The sequence below is a fragment of the Hemitrygon akajei genome, chromosome 1 (genome assembly GCF_048418815.1).
Source record: "Hemitrygon akajei chromosome 1, sHemAka1.3, whole genome shotgun sequence".
In the NCBI taxonomy this organism is placed as follows: domain Eukaryota; kingdom Metazoa; phylum Chordata; class Chondrichthyes; order Myliobatiformes; family Dasyatidae; genus Hemitrygon; species Hemitrygon akajei.
The window spans coordinates 118,606,840-118,633,204 of record NC_133124.1 but is presented as its reverse complement, the minus strand read 5'-3'; the positions used below and the strand labels follow the sequence as shown (position 1 = coordinate 118,633,204).

At 39.7% G+C, this 26,365-nt stretch overlaps 1 protein-coding gene across 1 annotated transcript in view; it reads right to left on the bottom strand.

Moving 5' to 3' along the window:
• Nucleotides 1-26,365, bottom strand: part of atp9b (ATPase phospholipid transporting 9B) — a 312,373-nt gene that overhangs the window by 210,830 nt on the left and 75,178 nt on the right. Inside the window, exons 4-7 of the mRNA XM_073050696.1 lie at nt 21,244-21,357; nt 17,243-17,351; nt 15,018-15,076; nt 3,086-3,137 (exon numbers count right to left, since the gene is read on the bottom strand). Of these exons, the coding sequence (XP_072906797.1) occupies nt 3,086-3,137; nt 15,018-15,076; nt 17,243-17,351; nt 21,244-21,357 (334 nt within the window). The remainder of the gene's footprint in view (nt 1-3,085; nt 3,138-15,017; nt 15,077-17,242; nt 17,352-21,243; nt 21,358-26,365) is intronic.

Genomic DNA, 26,365 nt, shown 5'->3' with positions numbered 1-26,365 from the left:
CAAAACTTCACAAGAGGTTGGTGCACAAGCTTCTATTTGCATCAACATTGCAGAAGTGAAGAGCTGAAAGCTTTAAGGTCCTAGAAGTGAATATCAAAAAGCCTGTCGTGGTCCAACCATGTAGACACAAGAGCTAAGATAGCTCATCAGCATCTCTACTTTCGTAGGAGAGTAAACAGATTTGGCATTTCCCCCTCGAGCTTCATCAATTTTTCATCAACGCACCGTTGAACACATTCTATTCAAATGCTTCATGGCTTGCTATGGCAGCTGCTCTGCACATGATCATAAGAAACTGTGAAGAGTTCTGGATGCAGCTCAGCACATTACGGAAACCAACCTCCTCTCTATGGACTTTGTCTACACTTCTAATACCTCGGTAAAGTGGCTAGCAAGAATAAAGATGCCACCCCTCTGGACATTCTTCTTACTCCCATTAGGCAGAAGATACAAAAGAAACAGCGAACATCTATGCTCCTAGGCTTGAATATAGCTCTATCCTTCTGAGGAACGACTATAAAACAAGTTCCCAGTATGACAATGTGGACTCAACCCCAATCTACCTCATTATGACCTTGTATAATAGCTGCACCATACTTTCTCTGTAACACTGTTCTGCATTCTTGTTTTAACTTGTACTATCAAAATGCACTATCGTAATGTATTGATCTGCATAAACGGCATACAAGTTTTTCACTATACCTCAGTACATGTAACAATAATGAAACAAATTACTAATTTACTCAAAGTCAACATATTTAAGAATTCGTTAAATGAAGCAATTAACTGAATTTTGCCTGCCATATAAACCCAACTACTCCCATCTAATTGATATCATCCCAACTAATGCTAATTCCTTCAGGAATATCGCTGGAAAAGATGATCAGGTCATAATTGTGATGCCATTTCTGGTATATTGCATGAAAATACGTAACAAATTTTCTGTATCAAATGTTTCACTGGGTGCAAACAACTTTGATATAGCAAGTTTTAAGTGTTAATAGATCAACAGCCAAGCCACACCACAGCTAGGCAGATTATGAAAACTTGGTTAAAGATCAGAGTTTTAATAAGTACTTTGGAATGACCTGAACTGGCTGGTTATAGAAATCTACATTGCTGCCTTTTAAAAACTTATATCAGATGGAATTTGTTCTCAAACAAATCTGAAAGAGATACAACTGAAGAGGATGCAGTCTTTTCCATAACCTTACTATAACAGTACAATATTTTGCATCTTTTGCACAAATCTATAACTGCAAATGGTCTGGGCCAATAGCCTTATTGGGATCATGTAAAGTGGCAACTACATTGAAATCAGAGTCCACAGCATAAACTTAAGAGCATGGTTGCCCAACAACAGCCAATGTAAACATCGTATCAATTTCTCTAGATGCTGTCAAACATGATTAGCTTTCTGCAATGCTAGTATCAACAAAGTGGTCATCACAGCAAATCAGATGTTAAATTCACTTTATGAATGGTGATTAAATGATACTACCAAATGAATAACATTTGACTAATGGCTATATTGTTGCAACATTCAGCTTTTTTTCCACAAAAGAATCCTAACTACAGCAAAAATTACCCTTCAGTTCTAACTTGATAATTTATTATCAAAGTACATATATATCACTATATACAAACCTGAGATTCATTTTCTTGCAGGCATTCACAGCAAATACAAAGAAACACACCCAACAAGATAGGCAAACACCAAATATGCCAAAAAAAACTGCACATATAAAAAGAGAGAAATAATAATAAATAAATAAACAAGCAATAAACGTCAAGAAATGAAAAGTCCTTGAAAGTGAGCCCATAGGTTGTGGCAACAGTGCTGCGATTGGGACAGTGAAGTTGAATGAAGTTACCAGTAAGCTTTAAAACAATCATGCCAAAAACAACTCCAAGTCTCAAAAGCTTAATGAGAAAACCGAAATACTGATAGTCCAAACAAAACTAATTTTCACTTTTATGATAAACATGCAAAATTTCACTTCACACAATTGTCAATTATCAATTGTCAAAAGTATTTAAAGATTTTAATACTTTGGAAACTTCCCCCAAAAAACATTTTTGGTGATGATAACTCATTAAGAGTCCCCATCTTCTCCAGATTTTTAGCATAGTACTAAACTACAGATAGTCAGAGCCTCAAAGTTTTCATCGCATTCAATCATTCTGCAAAATTTTTTGTTCCACAATTGGAAAAAGAACACACAGTTTGGTGGCTAAGCAAAGATGTATGTGCTCAACATTTAGCAAGATGTTCCAGTCCTTTCACCTGCTCTGCACAAGCTCATGTCCAGATCCACAGGGACATCAGTTGCAAAGCAAATTCAGGCAAATTCATGCCCAAGAAGCTGAAGGACAACAGCTCAGAGGGAATTCTACAGATTAAAGTACTGATTTATAAACAGAATTTAGTGTTTTACCACTTTAGCCTTTTAACTTTAAAAAGATTACATCCAACATAGCTTCTGACTTCCTGTTCCATATATTTTGTAAGATACAGTAATTTTATGCCTTTGCTGATGCAAAACAAAAAAATTCAAAATTATGTAAGATGTTCTAAGTTTCTAAGTACATCAGACTTCAGTTAATGCAAATTCTCCTGGCCAACATCCTTATGAATTGTATATTCATCCAACTCAAATCTACTATTTAATCACAGTAGGGTGTCATAATGAAGCATAAAAATGCTTGTAAAGTTATAGAAAGAACTGTAAGTAACACAATAGTTTACAATCTGATCATGAAGATGGACTCAAGCATTTTTATTTGGATCTTTAAAAATATATTATATGCACTCTCACCACACTTTCAAAAAGGGGAGAACAGAAAAAAAACTTAATAGACCAAAAAATATTCAGTACTTCTGACAGCAATCATTTATACATTACAATAAAGGAGGTCAAGTTAACTCAGAATACTTGAGTTGGTAGTTTTAAATGTTAGTAGAGACTTTTTCAATGAGGAATATGAGTATACATCACTAATACTTCTTGGCTTTGACCATTACTTGTGTAAACTGCAACTTCTTTAAAAATCTCATTACTAGAAAGCACAGAAAATTGCTTACCACTTTTCTCTGATGTCCGTAAAAATATCATGTCAGCAGGAATGCGCTGATTCTGAAATGAAAAGTGATAATGGTAAATACATGAGCTCACACGTCTTCATTTCAAAATATCTAATGAAGATGTAATTTAATATAACAGAATCTACATGACAGCTAAATGACTTTCATCAGCCCAACAGGCTGGCAGAAAAATTCTCCTACCTTACTTCTTCACATTCTAATATCCTTCTATTGTTCCTGTACTTCGAACCAGTCATTAAATGGACTGACATTTCAACCATTCCAATGACTTCCACAATATCACCATTTGTGAATATATTCTTGAATCTGAATTGCTTATTTTATGGCACCTAGATTTGAACTCCTCTACAATTAGAACCACATCTGACCTTTCAAACCAACATTTTATTGACATTTTACTTTCTGTAATCCGTTCATTCTTCATGGCACCATAACTGATGACATCTTTAGGAAGTGCACCGACTTCAGCTCCTGACTGACGAGGTCAAGGAACTGAAGCTGGATGTAACAGGACCATCCAGGAGGCCAAAAACATCAGGTGAGATTTTACTGAGTGCACACCCAGAGTGCAGCCTTGAAATGATAAAAGAGTGACCACCAGGAGAAGTAAGGAGAATAAGCAGTTAGTGCAGGGTTCCCTATGGCCATTCCCCTCAGCAATAAGTGTACCTCTTTGGATACTACTAAAGGGTGGGGAGGGATGACCTATCAGGGCAGCAGCAGCAGTCATGCCAGTAGCACTGTGACAAATCTGTGGCTCAGCAGAGGAGGGTAAAGTCAGGTAGCATGATAGAGATATGAGACTCAATAGTTACTGGATGAACAGGATATTCTGTGGCCATGAATAAGAAGCCAGGATGGTGTGTTGCCTCTCAGGTGCTAGGATCAAGGATGGCTCAGAGAGGCTGCAGAACTTTCTCAAGAGGGAAAGTGAGCAGACAGCTCAAGCTGCACAATGAGACCAATGACATGGGTAGAAAGAGGGGAGAAGTCCTGTGCAGCGAGTATAGGGAGTTCAGAGAGAGGCTGAGCAGCAGGACCCTGAAGGTAGTAATCTCTGGATTACTCCCAGTGCCACATGTTAGCCAGGGCTGAAATAGGTGATAGTGCAGATGAATGAGTGGCTGAGGAACTGGTATGGGGGTAGAGTTTCAGGTTCTTGGATAATTGGGATCTTTTCTGGGGCAGGATGTACCTAAATGGGAAGGAAACTAACATCCTGGCCTGGAAGTTCACTGGTGCTACTCACAAGAGTTTAAACTGGTTTAGCAAAGGGAGTGGGAACCAGAGGACCAACTGAGGAAGTGGAGGGATGGAGAGGAAGGCAGATATCAGGGCCAGTAAAAGCTGGCAGGAGCAAAGTAATATGATGGGATGGACAGTTTGAAATGTGTGTATTTTAATGCTAGAAGTATTATATTACCCATAATAACACCTTTACTAGGTGCTGAATTTCAAGCATGGATCAGTATATGGAACTATGATATTGTGGCCATTACAGATACTTGGATGAGAGGGGGACAGGAATGGATGCTTAACGTCCCAGGGTTTCAATGTTCTGGAAAAGATAGTGGGGCAGTTGTACTACTAATCAAGGACAATATCATATCTGCACTGAGGGAACATAATGGAATTAAGTTCTTCCACTGTCTATATGGGCAGAAATTTTTTAAAAAGGGTGCCATCACTCTAATGGGATTGTACTAGAGACTCCCCAGTACCACCGGGACATTCAGGAACAGGTATGCAGGGAGATTAAGGAAAGGTGTAAAAACAATAGGGTTTTGTCATGGGGTCTTCAACTTCTCCAAGATAAAGATTTGACTTACCTTCTGAGTGCAAGAGGTTTAGTTGGGGCAGAATTTGTTAGATGCATCCAAGAAGGGTTCTTTAATAAATAATCCAACAAGAGGAGGGGCTGTACTGGACCTCATGTTCAGTACTGAGCCTGAACAGGTGACTGATCTTTTTAGTAGATGAACAGTCAGGGAACAGTGCCCACAACTCTAAGTTTTATCAAGAGCAAAAGGAGAGGGAGAGGGTAGGACCACTCAAGGACAAACCAGGCAACATTTGCTTGGATGCAGAGGACGTGGGTAAGTTCTTAATGAGTGCTTTACATCAATATTAACCAAGAAGGAAATCAGTGCTGAGCATATTTCCAGTAAGATGGCAGCGTGTTCAGACCCAGTGGCCGCTCTGAGGCCAAATAAATGTATTTTTGTCTTTTTTTCATAATCGCAAGAAATGATAGACATTAAGAACTTTAAGTACTGCAGATCTACCCCTGTTAGCGAGCTGCTCGTTGAAGGTGGACCTGAAGGAGATGCACTTATTTCTTCAGTGGTTTGAACGGGGCACGACTGCGTAAGCATGTGGAGGTCGGCCAGTGAGAACAGCGGGAAGAGGTTAAAAGTGAGCAGAGTTTAAAAGGTGAAGGTTATTATCTTCAGCAGTTTGAACAGGGCACGACTGCGCAAGCACATGGAGGTCGGCTAGTGAGAACAGCGGGAAGAGTTTAAAAGAAAGAGAGATTTACAGAGTGGGTGTCGGAGGAACGGGCGATGGAGTAGTGGGAGACAGAGTAGGAAGGCTTTGGCTCAATGGGGCTTAGGTGATAAGGGGTCGAGGCCAGGTAGGTTACCTGCTTAAAATTAAGACAAAGAAGCTATGTGAGGCTAGTTTTCTGTGCTCGGTGGCAGATGTAGCAGGTCCTGGAGACTCCAGGCCTCCCAGACAACCACATCTGCACCAGGTGTGTCAAGCTGCAGCTCCTTATGGATCAGGTTAGGGAACTGGAGTGCAGCTCGATGACCTTCATCTGGTCAGGGAGAGTGAGGAGGTGACAGAGAGGAGCTATAGGCAGGTAGTTACTCCGGGGCCTGCGGAGACAGGTAAGTGGGTAACAGTCAGGAAAAAAAAGGGCAAGAAGCAGGTGCTAGAGAGTACCCCAGTGGCTGTCCCCCTTAACAATAAAGTAACAGTGGTCGTGCCTCCGGCACACAGTCTGGTCCTCTGGCTCAGAAGGGTGGGGAAAGGAAGAGGATGGCAGCAGTGATAGGGGACTCTACAGTGAGGGGGTCAGAGGCAATTCTGTGGATGCAGGGAAGAAATGTAGATGGTAGTTTGCCTCCCAGGTGCCAGGGTCCAGCATGTTTCTGATCGCGTCCATGATATCTTGAAGTGGGAAGGAGAACAGCCAGGGGTTGTGGTATACATTGGTACCAACAACATAGGTAGGAAAAAGGAGGAGGTCCTGAAAACAGACTACAGGGAGTTAGGAAAGAAGTTGAGAAGCAGGAACTCAAAGGTAGTAATCTCGGGATTACTGCCTGTGCCACGTGACAGTGCGTATAGAAATAGAATGAGGTGGAGGATAAATGCATAGCTAAGGGATTGGAGCAAGGGGCAGGGGTTCAGATTTCAGGATCATTGGGACTGCTTCCGGGGAAGGTGTGACCTGAACAAAAAGGACGATGAGTATTATGAATAAAGTGGATGAGCTTAGAGCGTGGATCAGCACTTAGAGCTATGATGTTGGGGCCATTACAGAGACTTGGATGGTGCAGGGGCAGGAATGGTTATTTCTAAGTGCCAGGCTTTAGATGTTTCAGGAAGGATAGGGAGGGAGGCAAAAGAGGTGGGGGCATGGCACTGTTGATCAGGGATAGTGTCACGGCTGCAGAAACAGAGGAAGTCATGAAAGGGTTGTCTATGGAGTCTCTGGGTGAAAGTTTGGAATAGGAAGGGGTCAATAACTCCACTGGGTGTTTTCTTATAGACCGCCCAATAGTAACAGGGACATCGAGCAGCAGATAGGGAGCCAGATTCTGGAACAGAATAATAATAACAGGGTCGTTGTGGTGGGAAATCTTAATTTCCCAAATATTGATTGGCATCTCCCTAGAGTGAGGGGTTTAGATGGGGTAGAGTTTGTTAGGTGTGTTCAGGAAGGTTTCTTGACACAATATGTAGATAAGCCTACAAGAGGAGAGGCTGCATTTGATTTGATATTAGGAAATGAACCTGGTCAGGTGTCAGGTCTCTCAGCGGGAGAGCATTTTCGAGATAGTGATCACAATTCTATCTCTTTAACCATAAAAATGGAGAGGGATAGGAACAGACAAGTTACGGAAACATTTAATTGGAGTAAGGGGAAATAAGAGGCTGGAAGCATAAATTGTAAACAGATCTTCTCAGGGAAACGTATGGAAGAAATGTGGCAAATGTTCAGGGGATATTTGCGTGGAATTCTGAGTAGGTACGTTCCAGTGAGACAGGGAAAGGATGGTAGGGTACAGGAACCGTCGTGTACAAAGTCTGTTGTCAATCTAGTCAAGAAGAGCTTACAAAAGGTTAAAAAAAACTAGGTAATGATCGGAATCTGGAAGATTATAAGGCTAGCAGGAAGGAGTTTAAGAATGAAATTAGGAGAGCCAGAAGGGGCCATGAGAAGGCCTTGGCGGACAGGATTAAGGAAAACCCCAAGGCATTCTACAAGTACGTGAAGAGCAAGAAGATAAGACATGAGAGAATACAACCAATCAAGTGTGACAGTGGAAAAGTGTGTATGGAACCGGAGGAAATAGCGGAGGTACTTAATGAATACTTTGCTTCAGTATTCACTACGGGAAAAGGATCTTTGCAATTGTAGGGATGATTTGCAGTGGACTGAAAAGCTTGAGAATACAGATATTAAGGAAGAGGATGTGCTGGAGCTTTTGGAAAGCATCAAGTTGAATAAGTCACCAGGACCGGGCAGAGTGTACCCCAGGCTACTGTGGAAAGCAAGGGAGGAGATGGCTGAGCCTCTGGCGATGATATTTGCATCATCAATGAGGACGGAAGAGGTTCCAGAGGATTGGAGGGTTGCGAATGTTGCTCCCTTCTTCAAGAAAGAGAGTAGGAATAGCCCAGGAAATGAAAGAACAGTGAGTCTTACTTCAGCAGTTGGTAAGTTTATGGAGAAGATCCTGAGAGGCAGGATTTATGAACATTTGGAGAGGCTTAATATGATTAGGAATAGTCAGCATGGCTTTGTCAAAGGCAGGTCGATGCTTAAGAGCTTGATTGAATTTTTTGAGGATGTGACTAAACACACTGCTGAAGGTAGAGCAGTAGATATAGTGTATATGGATTTTAGCGAGGCATTTGATAAGGTACCCCATGAAAGGCTTATTGAGAAAGTAAGGAGGCATGGGATCCAAGGGGAAATTGCTTTGTGGATCCAGAACTGGCTTGCCCACAGAAGGCAAGGAGTGGTAGTAGACGGGTCATATTCTGCACGGAGGCCGGTGACCAGTGGTGTGCCTCAGGGATCTGTTCTGGGACCCCTTCTCTTAGTGATTTTTATAAATGACCTGGATGAGGAAGTGCAGGGATAGGTTAGTAAATTTGCTGATGACACAAAGGTTGGGGGTGTTGTAGATAGTGTGGAGGGCTGTCAGAGGTTACAGCGGGACATTGATAGGATGCAAAACTGAGCTGAGTAGTGGCAGATGGAGTTCAACCCGAATAAGTGTGAGATGGTTCATTTTGGTAGGTCAAATATGATGGTAGAATATAGCATTAATACTAAGACTCTTGACAGTGTGGAGGATCAGAGAGATCTTGGGGTCCAAGTCCATAGGACACTCAAAGCTGCTAATCAGGTTGACTCTGTGGTTCAGAAGGCACACGGTGCATTGGCCTTCATCAATCATGGGATTGAGTTTAAGAGCCGAGAGGTAATGTTGCAGCTATACAGGACCCTAGTCAGACCCCACTTGGAATGCTGTGCTCAACTCAGGTTTCCTCTCTACAGGAAGGATGTGGAAACCTGTCAGGTGCAGAGGAGATCTGCAAGGATGTTGCCTGGATTACGGAGCATGTCTTAATGAGAACAAATCTGTCAGGTGCACAGGAGATCTACAAGGATGTTGCCTGGATTGCGGAGCATGTCTTATGAGAACAGGTTGAGTGAACTCAGCCTTTTCTCCATGGAGCGACTGAGGATGAGAGGTGACCTGATAGAGGTGTATAAGATGATGAGAGGCATTAATCGAGTGGATAGTCAGAGGCTTTTCCCCAGGGCTGAAAGGGCTAGGATGAGAGGGCATAGTTTTAAGGTGCTTGGAAGTAAGTACAGAGGAGGTCAGGAGTAAGTTTTTTTTACACAGAAAATGGTGAGTGCTTGGAATGGGCTGATGGCCGCGGGGGTAGAGGCGGAAACAATAGGGTCTTTTAAGAGACTCCTGGATGGCTGCATGGAGCTTAGAAAAGTAGAGGGCTATGGCTAAAGCCTAGGTAGTTCTAAGGGAGGGACATATTCGGCACAGCTTTGTGGGCCGAAGGGCCTGTATTGTGCTGTAAGTTTTCTATGTTATTGCACATTACGGGAAGGCATCGGATTTGGTGCATGAAGACAGTGTGCAGTCTAACAGTGAGTATGTGTTTTTGACCCTTCTCTTGAGATCCCAAAACCATTTTGCACATTGATAATGTAAAGTGCTGCACATCCATTCCCCTTATTTTATTGGAAAGGCAGAAGCAGGGGAACTGTGTCATCTTGGTTGTAGCGAGGACGAGACCTCAGGATGCAGGCTTTCTTCGAAGGAGTCCAGGAGAGGAGATGCCAGAGGCAGTATAGCGCAGCATCACGGTGGGTTGGGAACTAGCTCCTACCATTGATGCTGCCCTCCAGTGTTTGCCTGATGGAAGGCAAGTTGGACTGCATGCATACATTCGTTAGCAGACTGTTGAGAACTGCTTGTTCTTCCCAATAACAACCATGCACCATCAATTTACAGGTCATGCCACTCAGTGATTTGGGCTATATATTTATTACTATGTGGCTGTATGTTTACTGCTATCTTATAAGTGCTATACGTGCCTTGTGCTGTGTATGACTGTTGATACTATGTTTTGCACCTTGGCCCTGGAGGGACGCAGTTTTGTTTGGCTGTATTCATGGATGGTTGAATGATAATTAAACTTGAATTTGAAATGGAAGGGAATTTTGAGGTAAAGGAGGAGGTAGTGTTAGGTCTCTCAAAGAGCATTAAGGTGGATAAGACCCAAGGACTGATGGGATATACCCCAGTTTATCAAGAGAGGCAAGAGATTACTGATCTCTTAACAATATTTTCATGTCCTCTCTAACCACAGGCACGGACCTAGAAGACTGTTCAGTAGCTAATGTTGATCCATTATTCAAGTAAGAAACTATAGATCAGAGAGTCTCGTGTCAGTGGCAGGGAAGTTACTGGAGAGAATTCTTAGGGATAGAACCATAGAACATTACAGCACAGAAACAGGCCTTTTGGCCCTTCTTGGCTGTGCCGAACCATTTTTCTGCCTAGTCCCACTGACCTGCACTTGGCCCATATCCCTCCATACACCTCTCATCCATGTACCTGTCCAAGTTTTCCTTGAATGTTAAAAGCAAGCCCGCATTTACACCTTCATCTGGAAGCTCATTCCACACTCCCACCACTCTCTGTGTGGAGAAGCCTCCCACTAACGTTCCCTTTAAAGTTTTCCCCCTTCACCCTTAACCCATATCCTCTGGTTTTTTTCTCCCCTAGCCTCAGTGGAAAAAGCCTGCTTGCATTCACTCTATCTACACCCATCATAATCTTATATACCTCAATCAAGTCTCCCCTCATTCTTCTACACTCTGGGGAAAAAAGTCCTAACCAATTCAATCTTTCTCTGTAACTCAGTTTCTCAAGTCCCGGCAACATCCTTGTAAACCTTCTCTGCACTCTTTCAACCTTATTAATATCCTTCCTGTAATTTGGTGACCAAAACTGTACACAATATTCCAAATTCGGCCTCATACAACCTCACCATAACATTCCAACTGATACTCATTACTTTGATTTAAAAAGGCCAATGTACCAAAAGCTCTCTTTACTACCCTATCTACCTGTGACACCACTTTTAGGGAATTTTGTATCTGTATTCCTTGATCCCTCTGTTCTACTGCACTCCTCAGCATCCTATCATTTACTTTGTATGTTCTACCTTGGTTTGTCCTTCCGAAGTGCAATACCTCACACTTGTCTGTATTAAACTCCATCTGCCATTTTTCAGCCCATTTTTCCAGCTGGTCCAGATCCCTCTACAAGCTTTGAAACCCTTCCTCACTGTCCACTACACCTCCAATCATCAGCAAATTTGGTGATCCAATTTACCACATTATCATGCAGATCAATGATATAGATGACAAATAACAACGAACCCAGCACTGATCCCTGTGGCACACCACTAGTCACAGGCCTCCACTCAGAGAAGCAATCCTCCACTACCACTCTCTGACTTCTCCCATTGAGCCAATGCCTAATCCAATTTACTACCTCACCATGTATACCTAGCGACTGAATCTTCCTAACTAACCTCCCATGCGGGACCTTGTCAAAGGCCTTACTGAAGTCCATGTAGACAACATCCACTGCCTTCCCTTCATCCACTTTCCTGGTAACCTCCTCAAAAAACTCTAATAGGTTTGTTGAACATGACCTACCATGCGCAAAGCCATGTTGACTCTCCCTAATAAGTGCCTGTCCATCCAAATACTTGTAGATCTCATCCCTTAGTACTCCTTCAAAATTATTTACCTACTACAGACGTCAAACTTACCGGCCAATAATTTCCCGGATTACTTTTTGAGCCTTTTTTAAACAACGGAACAACATGAGCTATCCTCCAATTCTCTGGCACCTCACCCATAAATACAAACATTTTAAATATATCTGCCAGGGCCCCTGCAAATTCAACACTAGTCTCCTTCAAGGTCCGAGGGAATACCCTGTCAGGTCCTGGGGATTTATCTACTCTGATTTGCCTCAAGATAGCAAGCACCTCCTCCTCTTCAATCTGTGTAGGTTCCATGACCTCACTACTTTTTGCCTCATTTCTATTGACTCCATGCCAGTTTCCTTAGTAAATACCGATGCAAAAAAACCATTTAAGATCTCCCCCATTTCTTTTGGTTCCATACATAGCTGACCAGTTTGATCTTCAAGAGGACCAATTTTATCCCTTACTATCCTTCTGCTCTTAATATACCTGTAGAAGCTCTTTGGATTATCCTTCACCTTGACTGCCAAAGCTACCTCATGTCTTCTTTTAGCCTTCCTGATTTCCTTCTTAAGTACTTTTTTGTACTTTTTATACTCAAGTACCTTATTTGCTCCCTGTTTCCTATACATGTCATACACCTCTCTCTTCTTCTTTATCAGAGTTCCAATATCCCTAGAGAACCAAGGTTCCTTATCCTTACTCACTTTGCCTTTAATCCTGACAGGAACATACAAACTCTGCATTCTCAAAATTTCTCCTTTGAAGGCCTCCCACTTACCAACGACATCCTTGCCAGAGAACAACCTGTCCCAATCCACGCTTTTTAGATCCTTTCTCATTTCTTCAAATTTGGCCTTTTTCCAGTTTAGAACCTCAACTCAAAAACCAGATCTATCTTTATCCATGATCAAGTTGAAAATAATGGTGTTATGATCACTGGAACCAAAGTGTTCCCCTACACACACTTCCGTCACCTGTCCTAACACATTTCCTAATAGAAGATCTAATATTGCATCCTCTCTAGTCGGTACCTCTATATATTTATTTAGAAAACTTTCCTGAACACATTTTACAAACTCTAATCCGTCTAGACCTTTAACAGTATGGGAGTCCCAGTCAATACGTGAAAATTAAAATCCCCTAATATCACAACTTTATAGGATTTATGAATATTTGGAAAACAATGGCCTTATTAGGGAGAGCCAGCATGGCTTTGTGCAGGGCAAGTCATGTCTTACTAATTCGATTAAGAATTGCAAATGGCAGAAATCCAAAATAAGAATATGGAAAATACTCCAGTCAGGTTGCATCTGACTGAGGGTCTTCAGTCTGCATATTTCTCTTCCCACAAATGTGGTCTGGTTGGCTAAGTATTTTCAGCAATTATATGTTTTAATATATAAAAAGAATCAAGTTTAGTGAAAAATGGTGAAGGAAACTGGAAGGTGCAGAGAATTTAGAAAACATTTTGACATTCATTCTCATCTGCAGCACTTGATACAGGAAAATATAAAAAGCAACATGATAATGTTGTAAATACACTGTTCCTCCAATCTATGAATTTGTGCTACATAATTCAGCAAAAGATCCAGGTTATACTGTTTGGAAATCAAACATTTATCCACATGACCCCTTCTATACCAGATAGATCACACATTTTCTCCTACTAAACTGGCAAAGATCCAACTAACAGCTCTCAGGTTACTAGTATCATCCGAACAAACTTGCAATGGAATATTGTCAACAAGTGGATGAAACCCAAGTAAAAATCATGCACCTCCCCTGTCAAAGAGCAGAAGATTGAATGGGAGCTGCAGAGGTGGTTTTACTATGGAAAATTATTCATTACCTGTGTCTATATATGCACATGCAATATTTATGCACAGGTTATTCCATACTTTTCTTACAACTAACACGATTCCTCTTACTGATTAAAAGAACTTGCTGATTTTTATATGCTACTACAAATTTACTGTCTAGTATTCATTACATTTATAGTTAATGAAACGATTTAACTACATCAATGTTATCAGCTCATACAACATATAGAAAACTGGACTAAACAATCTCATCATTAAAAAAATCACCTCCTAATCGATGGCAAATCAGTAAGCTTCTAATTTTCCTATATAGGTTCATATTACAAGGCAGAGCAAACTTTGAAAATACAGCATTAATATGTTGCTTTTTATATCCTCGTGTATCAAATGCTACAGATGAGGGTGAATGGCAAGCTTTGAAAAGTCAGTCTAAATTGTAAAGTTATTATCATGCCTGAATTCCCAAACAGGCCAAGTTGCAGATGCACTCAAGGATCACTACATAAAGAACTTCCCAGCTTTGCAGACTTATAGTAACCTGCAGCTGTTTGATACCCAAGATTTTTTAATCTCATCTTGTATCTCCTCATTTTAAGACCTTCCTTCAAACAGTTCTTAATTCTAAAAATTTAATGCTCATCTTTGTCTAATTAATCTACTGTTAAATGTCACAGATTATTTCCACACATCATACAGCACCTTGTATTTCAAAAGGTTAGTTTGTCACTGACTGGCAGGAGTCTCCACAGTAAGTGCAAATGCAAGTTTTAGTGTTGGAACAGGAAGGAGCGTAGGGAAGAATATTTGCAATTTAAAAGGTTGCAGGCATAGACAGGGCAACACTTTAACACAAAAATAAAGCCTGGTAGGATACGAGCTCAACAATGTAAATAAATAAAACGTATCACTGGAAAAAATGCAGCAACATATGGAGTATTTTGATATGTGTCCTTTTGCTTATATGTCCCCAAATTTTTATTTCACATCTTTAGTTTGTGCACTTCTCTCATGCAAAGTTATTTTTAATAACTTTGTCATGCTTGCCTCCTTTGGATTTACCACACTGCCTTTTATTACAACCTCATGTACACTTCCGTACATTATGAAAATTTCATTACCAAGTAGTAAAGTACACCAATAACTTTATACAGCATCACAGCAGAAGCATCTGATTCTTCTCCATTCTTGAGGATAAAGGTGGCTGTCATTTGCCACCATGACAGTTTAACACACTCAGAGACAAGTATAAAAAGGCATGGATATTACTGAACATAGGGGACTCCTCTGATCTTGCCACTGATACTTTCCAATCACCTGTAGCAGATATAGCATTAATGGAATTACCAATGTACTTTTAGATGCAATTATGATAAACAATTTTTATAAAAAGTCTTTCATTCTTTTTAGTATTAGTCAATTGTATTTAATAGTGAGCAGTGCTGTAGGAAGCATAATAAGGCTTCAGTAAAACAATAGTAATTACTTATTAATATGCAAGTCATTGCAGTAAATGCATAAATACACACCTTCTCAACTATGATCAGATCTCCCACCTGGATGTCAGAGCTCTTCACTTGCACTTTACCTGTATATAAAATCAATTAATATTTATTCACTTTAGTGAACCAACATAAAACTACATTTTACACAATTAAGATGCAGCTTCTTTTTGGTCTGATTATCTGTAAAACGTAAAAGGTTCTGCTCAGACTCCGTGTTTTTGAAGGCTTTGCTGTATGCTCCTTTGAACTGAGCAAGAAATATCATCTTATTGTATGATACAAGATCCTGTGAGGAAATGACGGTAAATAACAAGGGTCAGAGTAACAAGATAGTGATGAAAGCAGTCATTTAAAATGGAGATGTTTGGAACTTTTGGCAGGTGGTGATTCCCTGGATTTCACCATCTTGGAGCATTTTATTTTAAAAGTACATACATTTTTGAAAGATAAGTGAATTGCGAGTTTATGGAGAGCTGGCCAGGAATGGAAATGAGACAAGGACTGGGGCAGATCAGCCATTAACATACTCAGACACATGACAGGTTTGTGGACTGAGTACCCAACTCCTACTTCAATTATGTTCTAATGTTAATGTTATCAATGATTACGAAGGACAATGCTTCCGATTAAGAGGACAACATATTCCTATCAAAATAAACTAATTTCTATTGATGACCATGAGTTTGAAAACTTCAGCTGATCAATATCATGCATAAGTGTTTTAAAAAGTTGTGAGTTGTTTTCAGAATATAGCAGCAGTTCAATAGTTAATTACTTAAAGAACACATCTGTGAATCGTACAAAAATTGCACAATACCTCCTAACCTTTTTTAACATTTTAAACTGAATGGAACATTTTAATCACTTCATAATTTATAGAAGCCAGATTACAAATGGTGATGTACATACATCATGTATACCTAATGTAAATGGTAAAAACTTAACAACCATATAAAATTTCTGTTCATTCAATAGCTGTTCATTAAGATCTATCTTGTCCTTCTGCATGCCAGAACAGACTGATTGTGTGCAAATTTCATTAAATCTGCTTGGAATATATATGTTTATGAGTAGAAATTCATCCTGTTTACTGTTCTGTGGTCATTTTAATAGTTTCCCAAGGTTTATTTTTCAATTCACTAAACCATGCATCTAATCCTGTAGGTCTAACTGCAATTATAAAACTGGGCACAAGGCCACAGGAAACTAATGGGAAACTGCATGGATAAAACTCTTGCTCCTTAGGTCATATCAGATATAGCCATTTAATACCCATTTATGGAATTCAGGAAGTAATTCCCACAGAAACTACTAGCTTCCATTTCTTGTTACAGACTTCACACTAGTCCTCTGCAATTTAGATTTCACCGCAGAATTTTTAAACTGCAAATTACTAAGCAAGAACAAATTCAATTTTCTGGTTTTAAATACCCAAGTGCATTAACCTTCATGTCTGCAAAGAAGTCACGTCAAGGTCCTGACTCTTTGAACCACACTTATTTTAAATTGGTCATACATCTTGATACCTTCAAGAAACTAATTAGACTTTCAGAACAGTTTTATCATATCAATTCCAACACACAATAAGATGAAGTATCTGCACTATTTCACTGCTGTTTTTTTTTTATTTTAATTGTTTACCTGCCCTTTATTAATTCCTCAAGTCAAACCTTTTAATGCCTTATTTACCAAATAAACAAGGGAAAATGCAATTGCAAGACATTTTTAGTTATGTCACCACTGTAATAAATTGTAGTTTAATTCAAAGGTGAAAGGCATTTTCATGCAAGTAAACATTATGCTAGATCATATTTATATCCAACTTTGAAGAATCAAAATTCATTGGAGCACAAAATAATCCATTTTGATTCTGCAGAACATCAACAGGAAAAGCGTAATAACACCATTCAGCAAGCGAAAACCAAAGATACCACAGTAAATAATGCCTTTCTGAAATATCTTAGTAAACTTGGCACATAAACTGTAATTCTGATGCTATGCACTGGATTAATTTCAGCTATCATTTTTACTACTAGAATGTTGCAAAAACATTTTTCTTCATTATCTGTTTAGTTTTCCCTTTGTACAGATGTTATTATTTCAGAGAAAGGGGGGAAATACCTCAAAGTGGCAGTATGTTAACAAAAAAAAGGTTAACATTCAAAACAAGGCGAAACCTAACCAAAACTGGAAACTACTTGCTAAACCACTTAAATTTTATTGCTCAGTTTTTGGTGGAGTTTTCTAACCTCGTATGGTAAGCTTGCTGTACATCTGCGAATTCATCTCCTCATCCCGTTGATAGCGATGGAATTCATCTAATGCTTCTCGAACCATTGTCACAGCCATCACAAAACCCTCAAAAACAATAGAAATTGATTAAAATCAAGTTATTAATGCTTAAGATGTGAACTAGCAACATATTTCAGTCACACAATTGAAAAATTCTGATTCCAACTGAAAATTACTTGATCTTTTTTGTTTCCTCAAATTATAGATTCACCAAAATAGAATAACTCATCAGCATGACAAGTATTTATAGTATTGCTTAAAATTTGCATAAGTCCAGCTCTTTACCAAAATAGTTAATTTACATTCTGTCTCACACTGAAATAGTGCTAAAGCATGCAATATTTTTCTGATTCTTGGGTATACAGGTATGGATAAAAATATTTTTGCCCCAACTATCGGGGCTCAATGACCATTGCGTAAACTGGTGGGAGCTATATAGTTTAGGTGACAGCCTGAAATATTAGTCAGACCAAAATTTAAACAGTAGCTTCAAACTCAAACCAGAACCCATAAGGAAAATTGTTACAAAACAACATTTTATTCAACCACTCTTAATTTCTCCTAATGTCACCAAGTAGATCACTTAGGAAATAGCATGGAACAGCAGTGTGTAAAAGATGCCCTCACCCTTACCGGGGAAGTGTTGGGATAATTGCTTCAGGATGCTGGGAATTTTCAAAGCCAGTATTTCGGTCATTCAATGAAGTTTACAAAAGTTATCGTACAATAAATCTAAGAATGGTTTTGGCTGCTGCAAGCATTTTAGTACACAAGCTGCAGAACCTTGTGAAAAAGGAGGTTGCAGGTGGACTGTCACACACGGAGAATGATACAAGTAAGACAGCGTTGTAATTTTGTTCAGAAACTATTAATTCAAAGGTGTACACCACCAGCCTAAAAATCCCAACTGCAGCAGGGTAATTTAAGTAAAGGTCCAACAAGCTCATTATGTCCTTGAGCAGGAAATTTTACCAACTCTTGCCCATGTGTTTCCAAGCTCACTGAAATATGGTTGGTTCTTAACCACCTTCTGAAACTGGATCTAATTTGAAGGGCAATTAGATAGCAAAAGCTGACACAGCAAAAACAACTGCATCCAGCGAATAACTAGCAACACGACCTAAGTCTTCTGAATTTAAACATTATGCATAACTGTGACTTGGGAAATAAAAATAAAAATGCTGGAAATTCTCAGTAGATCGAACAGCCTTTGTAGAGAGTTGTTATTGACACTTTACCCCATTCACAAATGCTGCAATACAGGGAGCATTTACAAATTCATTGTTTTCAGTTTGAATTTCATTCTGGTTTAAGCTGGTGCTGATGAAACACAGCGACAACTTGCTGGCAGCAAACAAAACTAACTACTTTATTAATCACGCTTTTTCCTGGTAAATGCTCACCACAATCAATAGCCTGTAGCTTCACTCTTGGAGTTGAGCTTTTGAACCACCTGTACCACCTGGCATTTTTGCAGCGTGAATTGAAGTCTCAGAACTGCGGGATAGTTGTGGCATGGTGTATATACACCAAATGGAGGCAGGCACAGGCCCGAAAGCAGGGAATAAACCGATGCTTGGCTATTGCTGAAGGGGACTTGGAGCCAATTTGAAGCAGTAGAACTGAGGTAGAGTCAAGGTGGTGGAGCCCAGGCCCAAGAGTGAGGTACAAGCCAGATTGGAAACTCGGGTAAGGCCAAATCGAGGCGGCAGGTCCCAGGCCCTAGATCGTATCAAAGTGGCAGGGCCTGGGTAGGAGTACAAAAGTGAGAAACAGCACACTGTTAAGTCAATTTAAGCACCAGGCCAGACTGAAAAGCTCAGAATGTCAGGAACTGAGGAGAGGGTTAGCCCAGTGTTCAGCTCTCTGCTCGAGTCTCTGCACTGAACTGAGGTTATGGCCTGCAACTACAGGGGTCCTGGATTGGCTGTGTCCGGAATTGTGGCTGTGGACTCATGAACTTCAGTTCTGAATTTTATTTGACTGTTTTTATTGTTTGCATGATTAGATTTTTTTTCTGCACACTGGGTATTTGATGGTCCTTTTTAGTGTTTCTATTGGGTTTCTTTTGTTTTGTGGCTGCCTGTAAGGAGACAAATCTCAGGGTTCCATACAGCATAAATACTTTGAACTTTGGCAAAAAAAAATCCAGTATCTAGGAGTAGTTTTCACCTGACAATCAACACTAGTGCACCTCAGGGATGTGCTTAGCCCACAGCTCTACTCTCTCTACATCCATGACTGTGTGGCTAAGCAGAGCTCAAATACCATCTATAAATATGCTGATGATACAACCATTGTTGGCAGAAGCCATATATAGCCAACAATTTATAGATCATGATGAGAGGGTGTACGCGAGCAAGATATACCAGATAGTTGAGTGATGTCATAGCAACACCCTTGCACACAACGCAAGACCAAAAAGTTGATTGTGGACTTCAGAAAGGGTAGAACAATGGAACACAAACCAATCCTCAAAGGGATCAGAAATGGAGAGAGTGAGCAATTTCAAGTTCCTGGTTGTTAATACCTCTGAGGACCTAACCTGGACACAACAAATTGATGCAGTTATAAAGAAGGCAAGACAGCAGCTCTATTTCATTAGGAGTTTGAGAAGATTTGGGTTGTCACATCAAATGCTCAAAAACTTATAAAGATATACCGTGAAGAGCATTCCGACTGGCTGCATCACCATCAGGTATTGGAGGGGAGAGAGGTGAAGCTACTTTACAGAATCAAAGAAAGTTGTAGAAAATTGTAAAATGAATCAGTTCCATCATGAGTACCAGCCTCCATGGTATCCAAGACATCATCAAGAAGCAAAGCCAAAAGGCACCATACGTTCTCACTTGTGGTGAGAAATGCCAAATAGGTAAAAGCACTTTTGAAAAGAAGATAGCCATACATTCCCCCAAAGGCTTTGATTAAAAGGAATATGCTCTTGGATTAGTGAGCATACAACTTTTCAGAAAAAGCAGCTGAGCCAAAGAAATTAAATTTAAGATTTTTGAAATGGTCGTAAACTTTCAATTGCCCCTTTCAACCTAATGCTCTGTACATCATTAAAACACAGGACGTTACATAATGTAATCTTCTTGACTGTGTTAAAGGTCAATTTCTGGAGTTTTGAATGAAAGGATATACATGTAAAATTTTTCTCACTACAGTAAACCAGTTAGTCTACAGGCAAGGATCTGCTTTCCTCGACAATTGAAGATTAGTATAATAATTGATTTAAACTCTGCCCAAAGAGTGTTCTATTACTATGGTATTACACTATTAAATTTCTCCAATACAACTGTTCCCCAACAGTCCAAATGAAAACTGTTTTAAAAAAAACATGGTATTGATTATGTTTAGTTTCAAAAGTCAGCCACGTATTTCTCTTCATACTTGTAAATAGCTAATGACTTGAAAAATGTATGTCTTTTCTTTCACAGCACTCATAATCCTTTAGCTCTTAACATTATAACTATATCTGATAGTATTTAGCACACATTCAGTCAAGGCAAATATATAATTTAAATACAAGTGAGATTAAATTTGGTCTGAATCAATGTAATCCAAACCAAATTTGCTTTTCAGTGCAAACAGGATATTTGATGACTACTGAACTTCTGCATTACTGAACATTTTATTGAAGGTTGTTCAATGTACAAACATTAATAGCACTGAATCTAGATTTAAGCTTGCTTGCAAAACATTTTCCGTATGTTTATATCTTACTAAATATTGTGGGGAAAAAAGCCAAAAATATGTACTGTTTAAGATGGTAATTCCCTCACATTTGTGATTGACTTTACATCAAATTGTTTATATGTGAGATGCTAAAATGTTCTTAAAATGTGCAAAATTTCTTTAGCTATTAAAAGTAACTGAAAACTATCTGTCCTACAAACAATTAAAAAAGGGTAACAGCTTAAAACATTCCAGAAGGGTAGATATAAATTTTACTTACCAAAGGAGCCCAGTATGTATACAGGTAGCCAATCTTCAATGATGGGACAAACTGTGAACATGATACCACCAGAAAATAAAGATTCAAGAAAAACTTGAATTGTTGATATAATACCTGAAAAATAACATTATCAGAATTAGACCTCTATTTCTTTTCATATTAAGAAACCAGGTTCTCAACTGGCAGAGTTATGAATGCTTTGTTAAAAGAAATGCTTAGAAGTCATAGAGAGGATGCTGAGAAAGAAACGGAGGAAAATAAACTTACAGCATCTCAGGCCAAACCCCTTCATCAGGGCTAGTCAGAACGGGGTAGAAGCCAGAATAAGATGATAAAGGGAAGGGAAGCAGCCAGGTTAGGAGGAAGGAGGGTGAGTGGGGGTGAATGAAATTAGAAGCTGGGACTTGATAGGTAAAAAAGATAAAGAGCTGGAAAAGAATGCTTTTAAGAATTGACTGTAGACCATGGAAGAAAGGGAAGAAGGGCATCAGTGGGAGGTGGTGTGCAAGTAAGAAGAGAAAGGGTAAGAGGTTAACCAGAATGGGGAATGGAAAAAGAGAGGAGAGAAGGGGAAATTATTGGAAGTTGGAGAAATCCATGCTCATGCCTCCAAGTTGGAGGCTACCCAGACAGAACATGAAGGTATTGGTCTTCCAACCTGTGTGGCCTCATCACAGCAGTAGAGAAGGCAGTCAGATTGGGAATGGGAAGTCAAATTGAAATGGGTGGCCACCAGATCATCTTGCCTTTTGTGGCAGACGGAGCAAAGGTACCCAACGAAGTACACCTCCCATCTATATTGTGTCTCATCGATGCAGAGGAGGCCACACCTGGAGTGTTGGATACAATGGGACGACCCCAACAGACTCGCAGGTGAAGTGTCATCTCATCTGGGAAGACTACCTGGGGCCCCAACGAAGGTGGTGTTGGAGCAGGTGTGGCACGTCATGCTTGCAGGGAAAAATGTCAGGAGGGAGATCAATACGGAGTGACAAATGGACAATAGAGTCAGAGTTGTTTGGATTGTCTTTAGTAATTATTACATCACTGCAAAGGTACGTGTTATAATCAAGACTCTTAAAGGCAAATAATGTTTAATTCCAGAAAGCTCTCTAAAATTAACAAGCTAGACAGTGAGATGCTAGGTGTGTGAATTGACCAAATCCTGAAGGGGCACAAATTGACCAAATCCTGAAGATTCACCACTCAAGGAAAAAAGCCTTCACCCAAAGGTGTCCTGATAGTTTCAAATCAAAATGTCAACTGATCTTTTCCTCCCACAGACACTACTTGAACCACTAAGTCCTTCCAGCAGATTTCTTTGTTTATCCAAAGAATTTGCTGGTCACTGACACATCAATAAATGTGTATCGCTAACATCTCAATATTTTTGCCAGAAGACTCTGGCTCACTATTTAAGGTTAATAACTTATCAATTACTGTAAGGAATGATACATAAAGCTGAGAAACCAAAGCTCTGGATCCAGACAAACAAAACTCAGCCATAACAGACTACTGAAATATTGGCAATTTGTCTTTAGTCATTGACCATATGAAATAATTTGTGCTCATTTGAATCAACATCAATCTAGCTATTGCTTAAAATATTGGTCAAGTTATAATAAAAGTAATGGATTTCACAGAATGCAATCCTTCCTCTTTTATATGGTATCTGATCCACTGATGGATGCAAGCTGTTGGCTATATTACTGTTAAGTATGGCATTAAGGAATAGTATTTTCTAGTGACACAAGAGACTGCACATGCTAAAATATGGAGTAGAAAAATTAAGCTACTGCAAGAATTCAGGGGCTCAAGCAGCATCTGTGAAGGGAAAAAGTCAATGTTTCAAGTTTGAATACTTCATTTCATCCAGATAAAGGATATCATCCCAAAATGTTGACACTGTTCTCCTCCACAGATGCTGCTAGAACTCCCACCACCTGCCCCACTGAGTTCCTATTCTAACTAATTTCTTTTGCAACAGCAGTTTCTATTGTTTTAGTGAAAATAAAGTAAAATTTAAATGAATACAATAAACTGATATGGCTACATGTGCAGGCTTTTCAGTTTTAACTATGATTTCATCCTAACAGGTACTATGCTCTTTTAGGTTGGTAGTATAATTTTCAGAGATAATCTCAAAAAGCTGCCATTGTTTCCCTGATGTTTCAGAGACGCTCCCCCTATAAAAGCATGCAATTATTTTTTCAACTTTGCCGACAACTTAAATGTGTGCTTGTGCTACATCCTATAGCAATACTCATCAAAAAACTGCACACAGCCGGGTTTTTCTTCTAAATTCATTTCCAAACTTACTGCTTTAATGCCTGTTCTAGATGCTAACAGCACTTCCTAGCTAAAAGCAGGAAGCTCACAATGGCTATGCATCTGAAAGGTTATATCCAGTAAGAAAGACTGAACAATTTGGGAAGCTAAAACGATCCTGAAGGAAACAAAAAAAATGCAGGGATACAAGAGGAAGACTGGGGAATAACATTTGCTAGACTGTTCTTGCATTGACGTGACAGACAAGAGATGAGTGCCTCCTCCACTGCAGCCTGAGATTGTGTTTTGGTGAACCTGATGTGCTAAGATTACAAAAAGGTTTGATAACATGAGCGATCCAGGTATTCAAAGTGGTTCAAAATAATGCTAATAAATACAGCAGGAAATTCAAAAGGGGCTTTTTCTTTAAAAACTCGGGGTTAAAAAATAACATGAAAATTTGTTATCATGTGGTGTGGCTAAGGAAAAAATGGTTGTTATATATTAATGATGCAGAAGGTCTTCTGCAGAACCTATTGAGGAATGGCAGGAGAAAGACTTGTGAAACATTCACATATTTACTACCTGCACAAAATAGCCAATTTTGATGCAATACCTTCTATAGAGTTCAACGTAACGATGAGTAAGCATGGAAAAGTTGGACTGCCACCAGGCCAGCTTCAATGGAAAACACATTAAATTTTGTTTTGCAATAAAATTATATTAAAATCATCATTGCAAGTTAAGGATTTTGTCCCTCAACTTCAGAATCATACCACACCGTCAAGTTATTTGTCTGGTTATCAATGAAGGATGCTCAACAGTTAGCAGGACTTGAATAATATCACCACTTATAAAATTACATCAAGTGACATAAGAGACAGCAGGGCTTCACTTCCAGGTGAGCTCAATGCCGTCTATGCTCTTTGACCATCAAAACACAGAGGAACTATCAAGAACTCCTATGATGTCAGTCTCTGAAGCTGACGTGCAAGCAGTCTTCAGGTGAGTGAACCCACAAAAAGCATCCAAAACAGATGGAGTAGCTGGCCAAGTACTAAAGACCTGTGCTGATTAACTGGCTGGTGTGTTCACTGAGATCTTCAACCTCTCACTTCAGCAGTGTGGGGTATCCACACAGGCCTCAATTATACCAGTGACCTGCCTCAATGACTATCTCCCAGTAGCAATTACATCCACAGTAATTAAGTATTTGAGAGGCCGGTACATATCAACCTGCCTGAGAAGCAAATTAGATCTACTCCAATTACCTGCCGGAGCAACAGGTCCATAGCAGATGCCATTGGCTCTTCACTAAAGCCTGGAACAACTGGACAGCAAAGATGCATAGATCAGGATGCTCTCTATTAACTACAGCTCATCCTCTCAAAACTAATCAATAAGCTCCAAGATCTTGGCCTCAATACCTCCTTGTGCAATTGGATCATGGATTTTCTCACTTGCAGACCCCAGTAAGTTTGGGTTGGCAACATCTCCTCCACAATCCCCATTACCACAGGTGCAGCACAAGGCTGTGTGCTTAGTCCGCTGCTCTACTTGCTTTATTCTTATGACTGTGTGGCCAAGCACAGTTTCAATGTCATATTCAAGTTTGGTGATGGCCCCACTACCGTAGGCCAAACAAAGGTAGTGATGGATTAGCATATAGGAGAGAGACTGAAACTCTTGCTGAGTGCTGCCATAATAACAACAATCTTATTCAATGTCAGCAAGGCCAAGGAGTTGATTATAGCCTTCAGAAAGAAATCAGAGGTTCATGAGCCAGTCCTCATTGGAGGATCAGAGGTGGCGAGGGTTAGCAAATAGGTGTCATTATTTCACAGGACCTGTCCTGAGCCCAAGCACGCAAGTGCAATTAAAAGAAAAAACAGCAGCAGCACCTCTACGTCCTTAAGAGTCTGCAGAAATTCAGCATGACATCTAAAACTTTGAGAAACTTCTATAGCTGTATAGTGTAGAGTATATTAACCGGCTGCAGCAAGGACCCTGGTATGGAAACACCAATGTCCTTGTACAGGAAATCCTACAATAAGTAGTGGATATGTCGTAGTCCATTATAGGTAAACCTCTCCAAACCATTAAGCACATCTACATGAAACCCTGGCACAGGAAAGCAGCATCCATCATCAGAGACCCCCACGACCCAAGTCATGCACTCTTCTCACTTTGCCATCAGGAAGATGATGCAAGAGCCTCGGGACTCACACCACCAGATTCAGGAACAGTTTGTACCCTTCAACCATCAGACCTTGAACCAATAGGGGATAATTTCACTCAAATTAACTTGCCTCATCATTGAAATGCTCCCACTACTTTCAAGGACTCTTTATCTTATGTTCTTGATATTATTGCTTATTTATTACTATTTCCTCTTTAGTATTTACACAGTTTGTTGCATTCTGCACTCTGACTGAACCCCTAGCTGGGAGGTCTTACATTGTCTCTGTTACTGTTATTATTCTATAGATTTATTGAGCATACCCACAAGAAAATTAATGTCGGGGTCATATACTGTGATATATATGTACTTTAATAATAAAATTAATTCACTGACATTTGAACCGCTGTTTTGCTATCAGAAATCAAAATTGGCTGTTACTTGTAATAAATAAAGAAACTACTTTTCAACTATTTGTTCTATCAATGGCATTCCGTGACTTGTAAATTTGGGAATCTCCCATAACAGGGAATTTTCATTTATTTGTCATATGCTGACAATGACAAGGAAGCACCAGTAAGCATTTAATTGTTTGCTTAAGTTCAGTCACTGTCAAATCAGCCTGGAATATTCACTATAGTACAAGGTTCTTAGCTTATCCCTGAAGATGTCAAC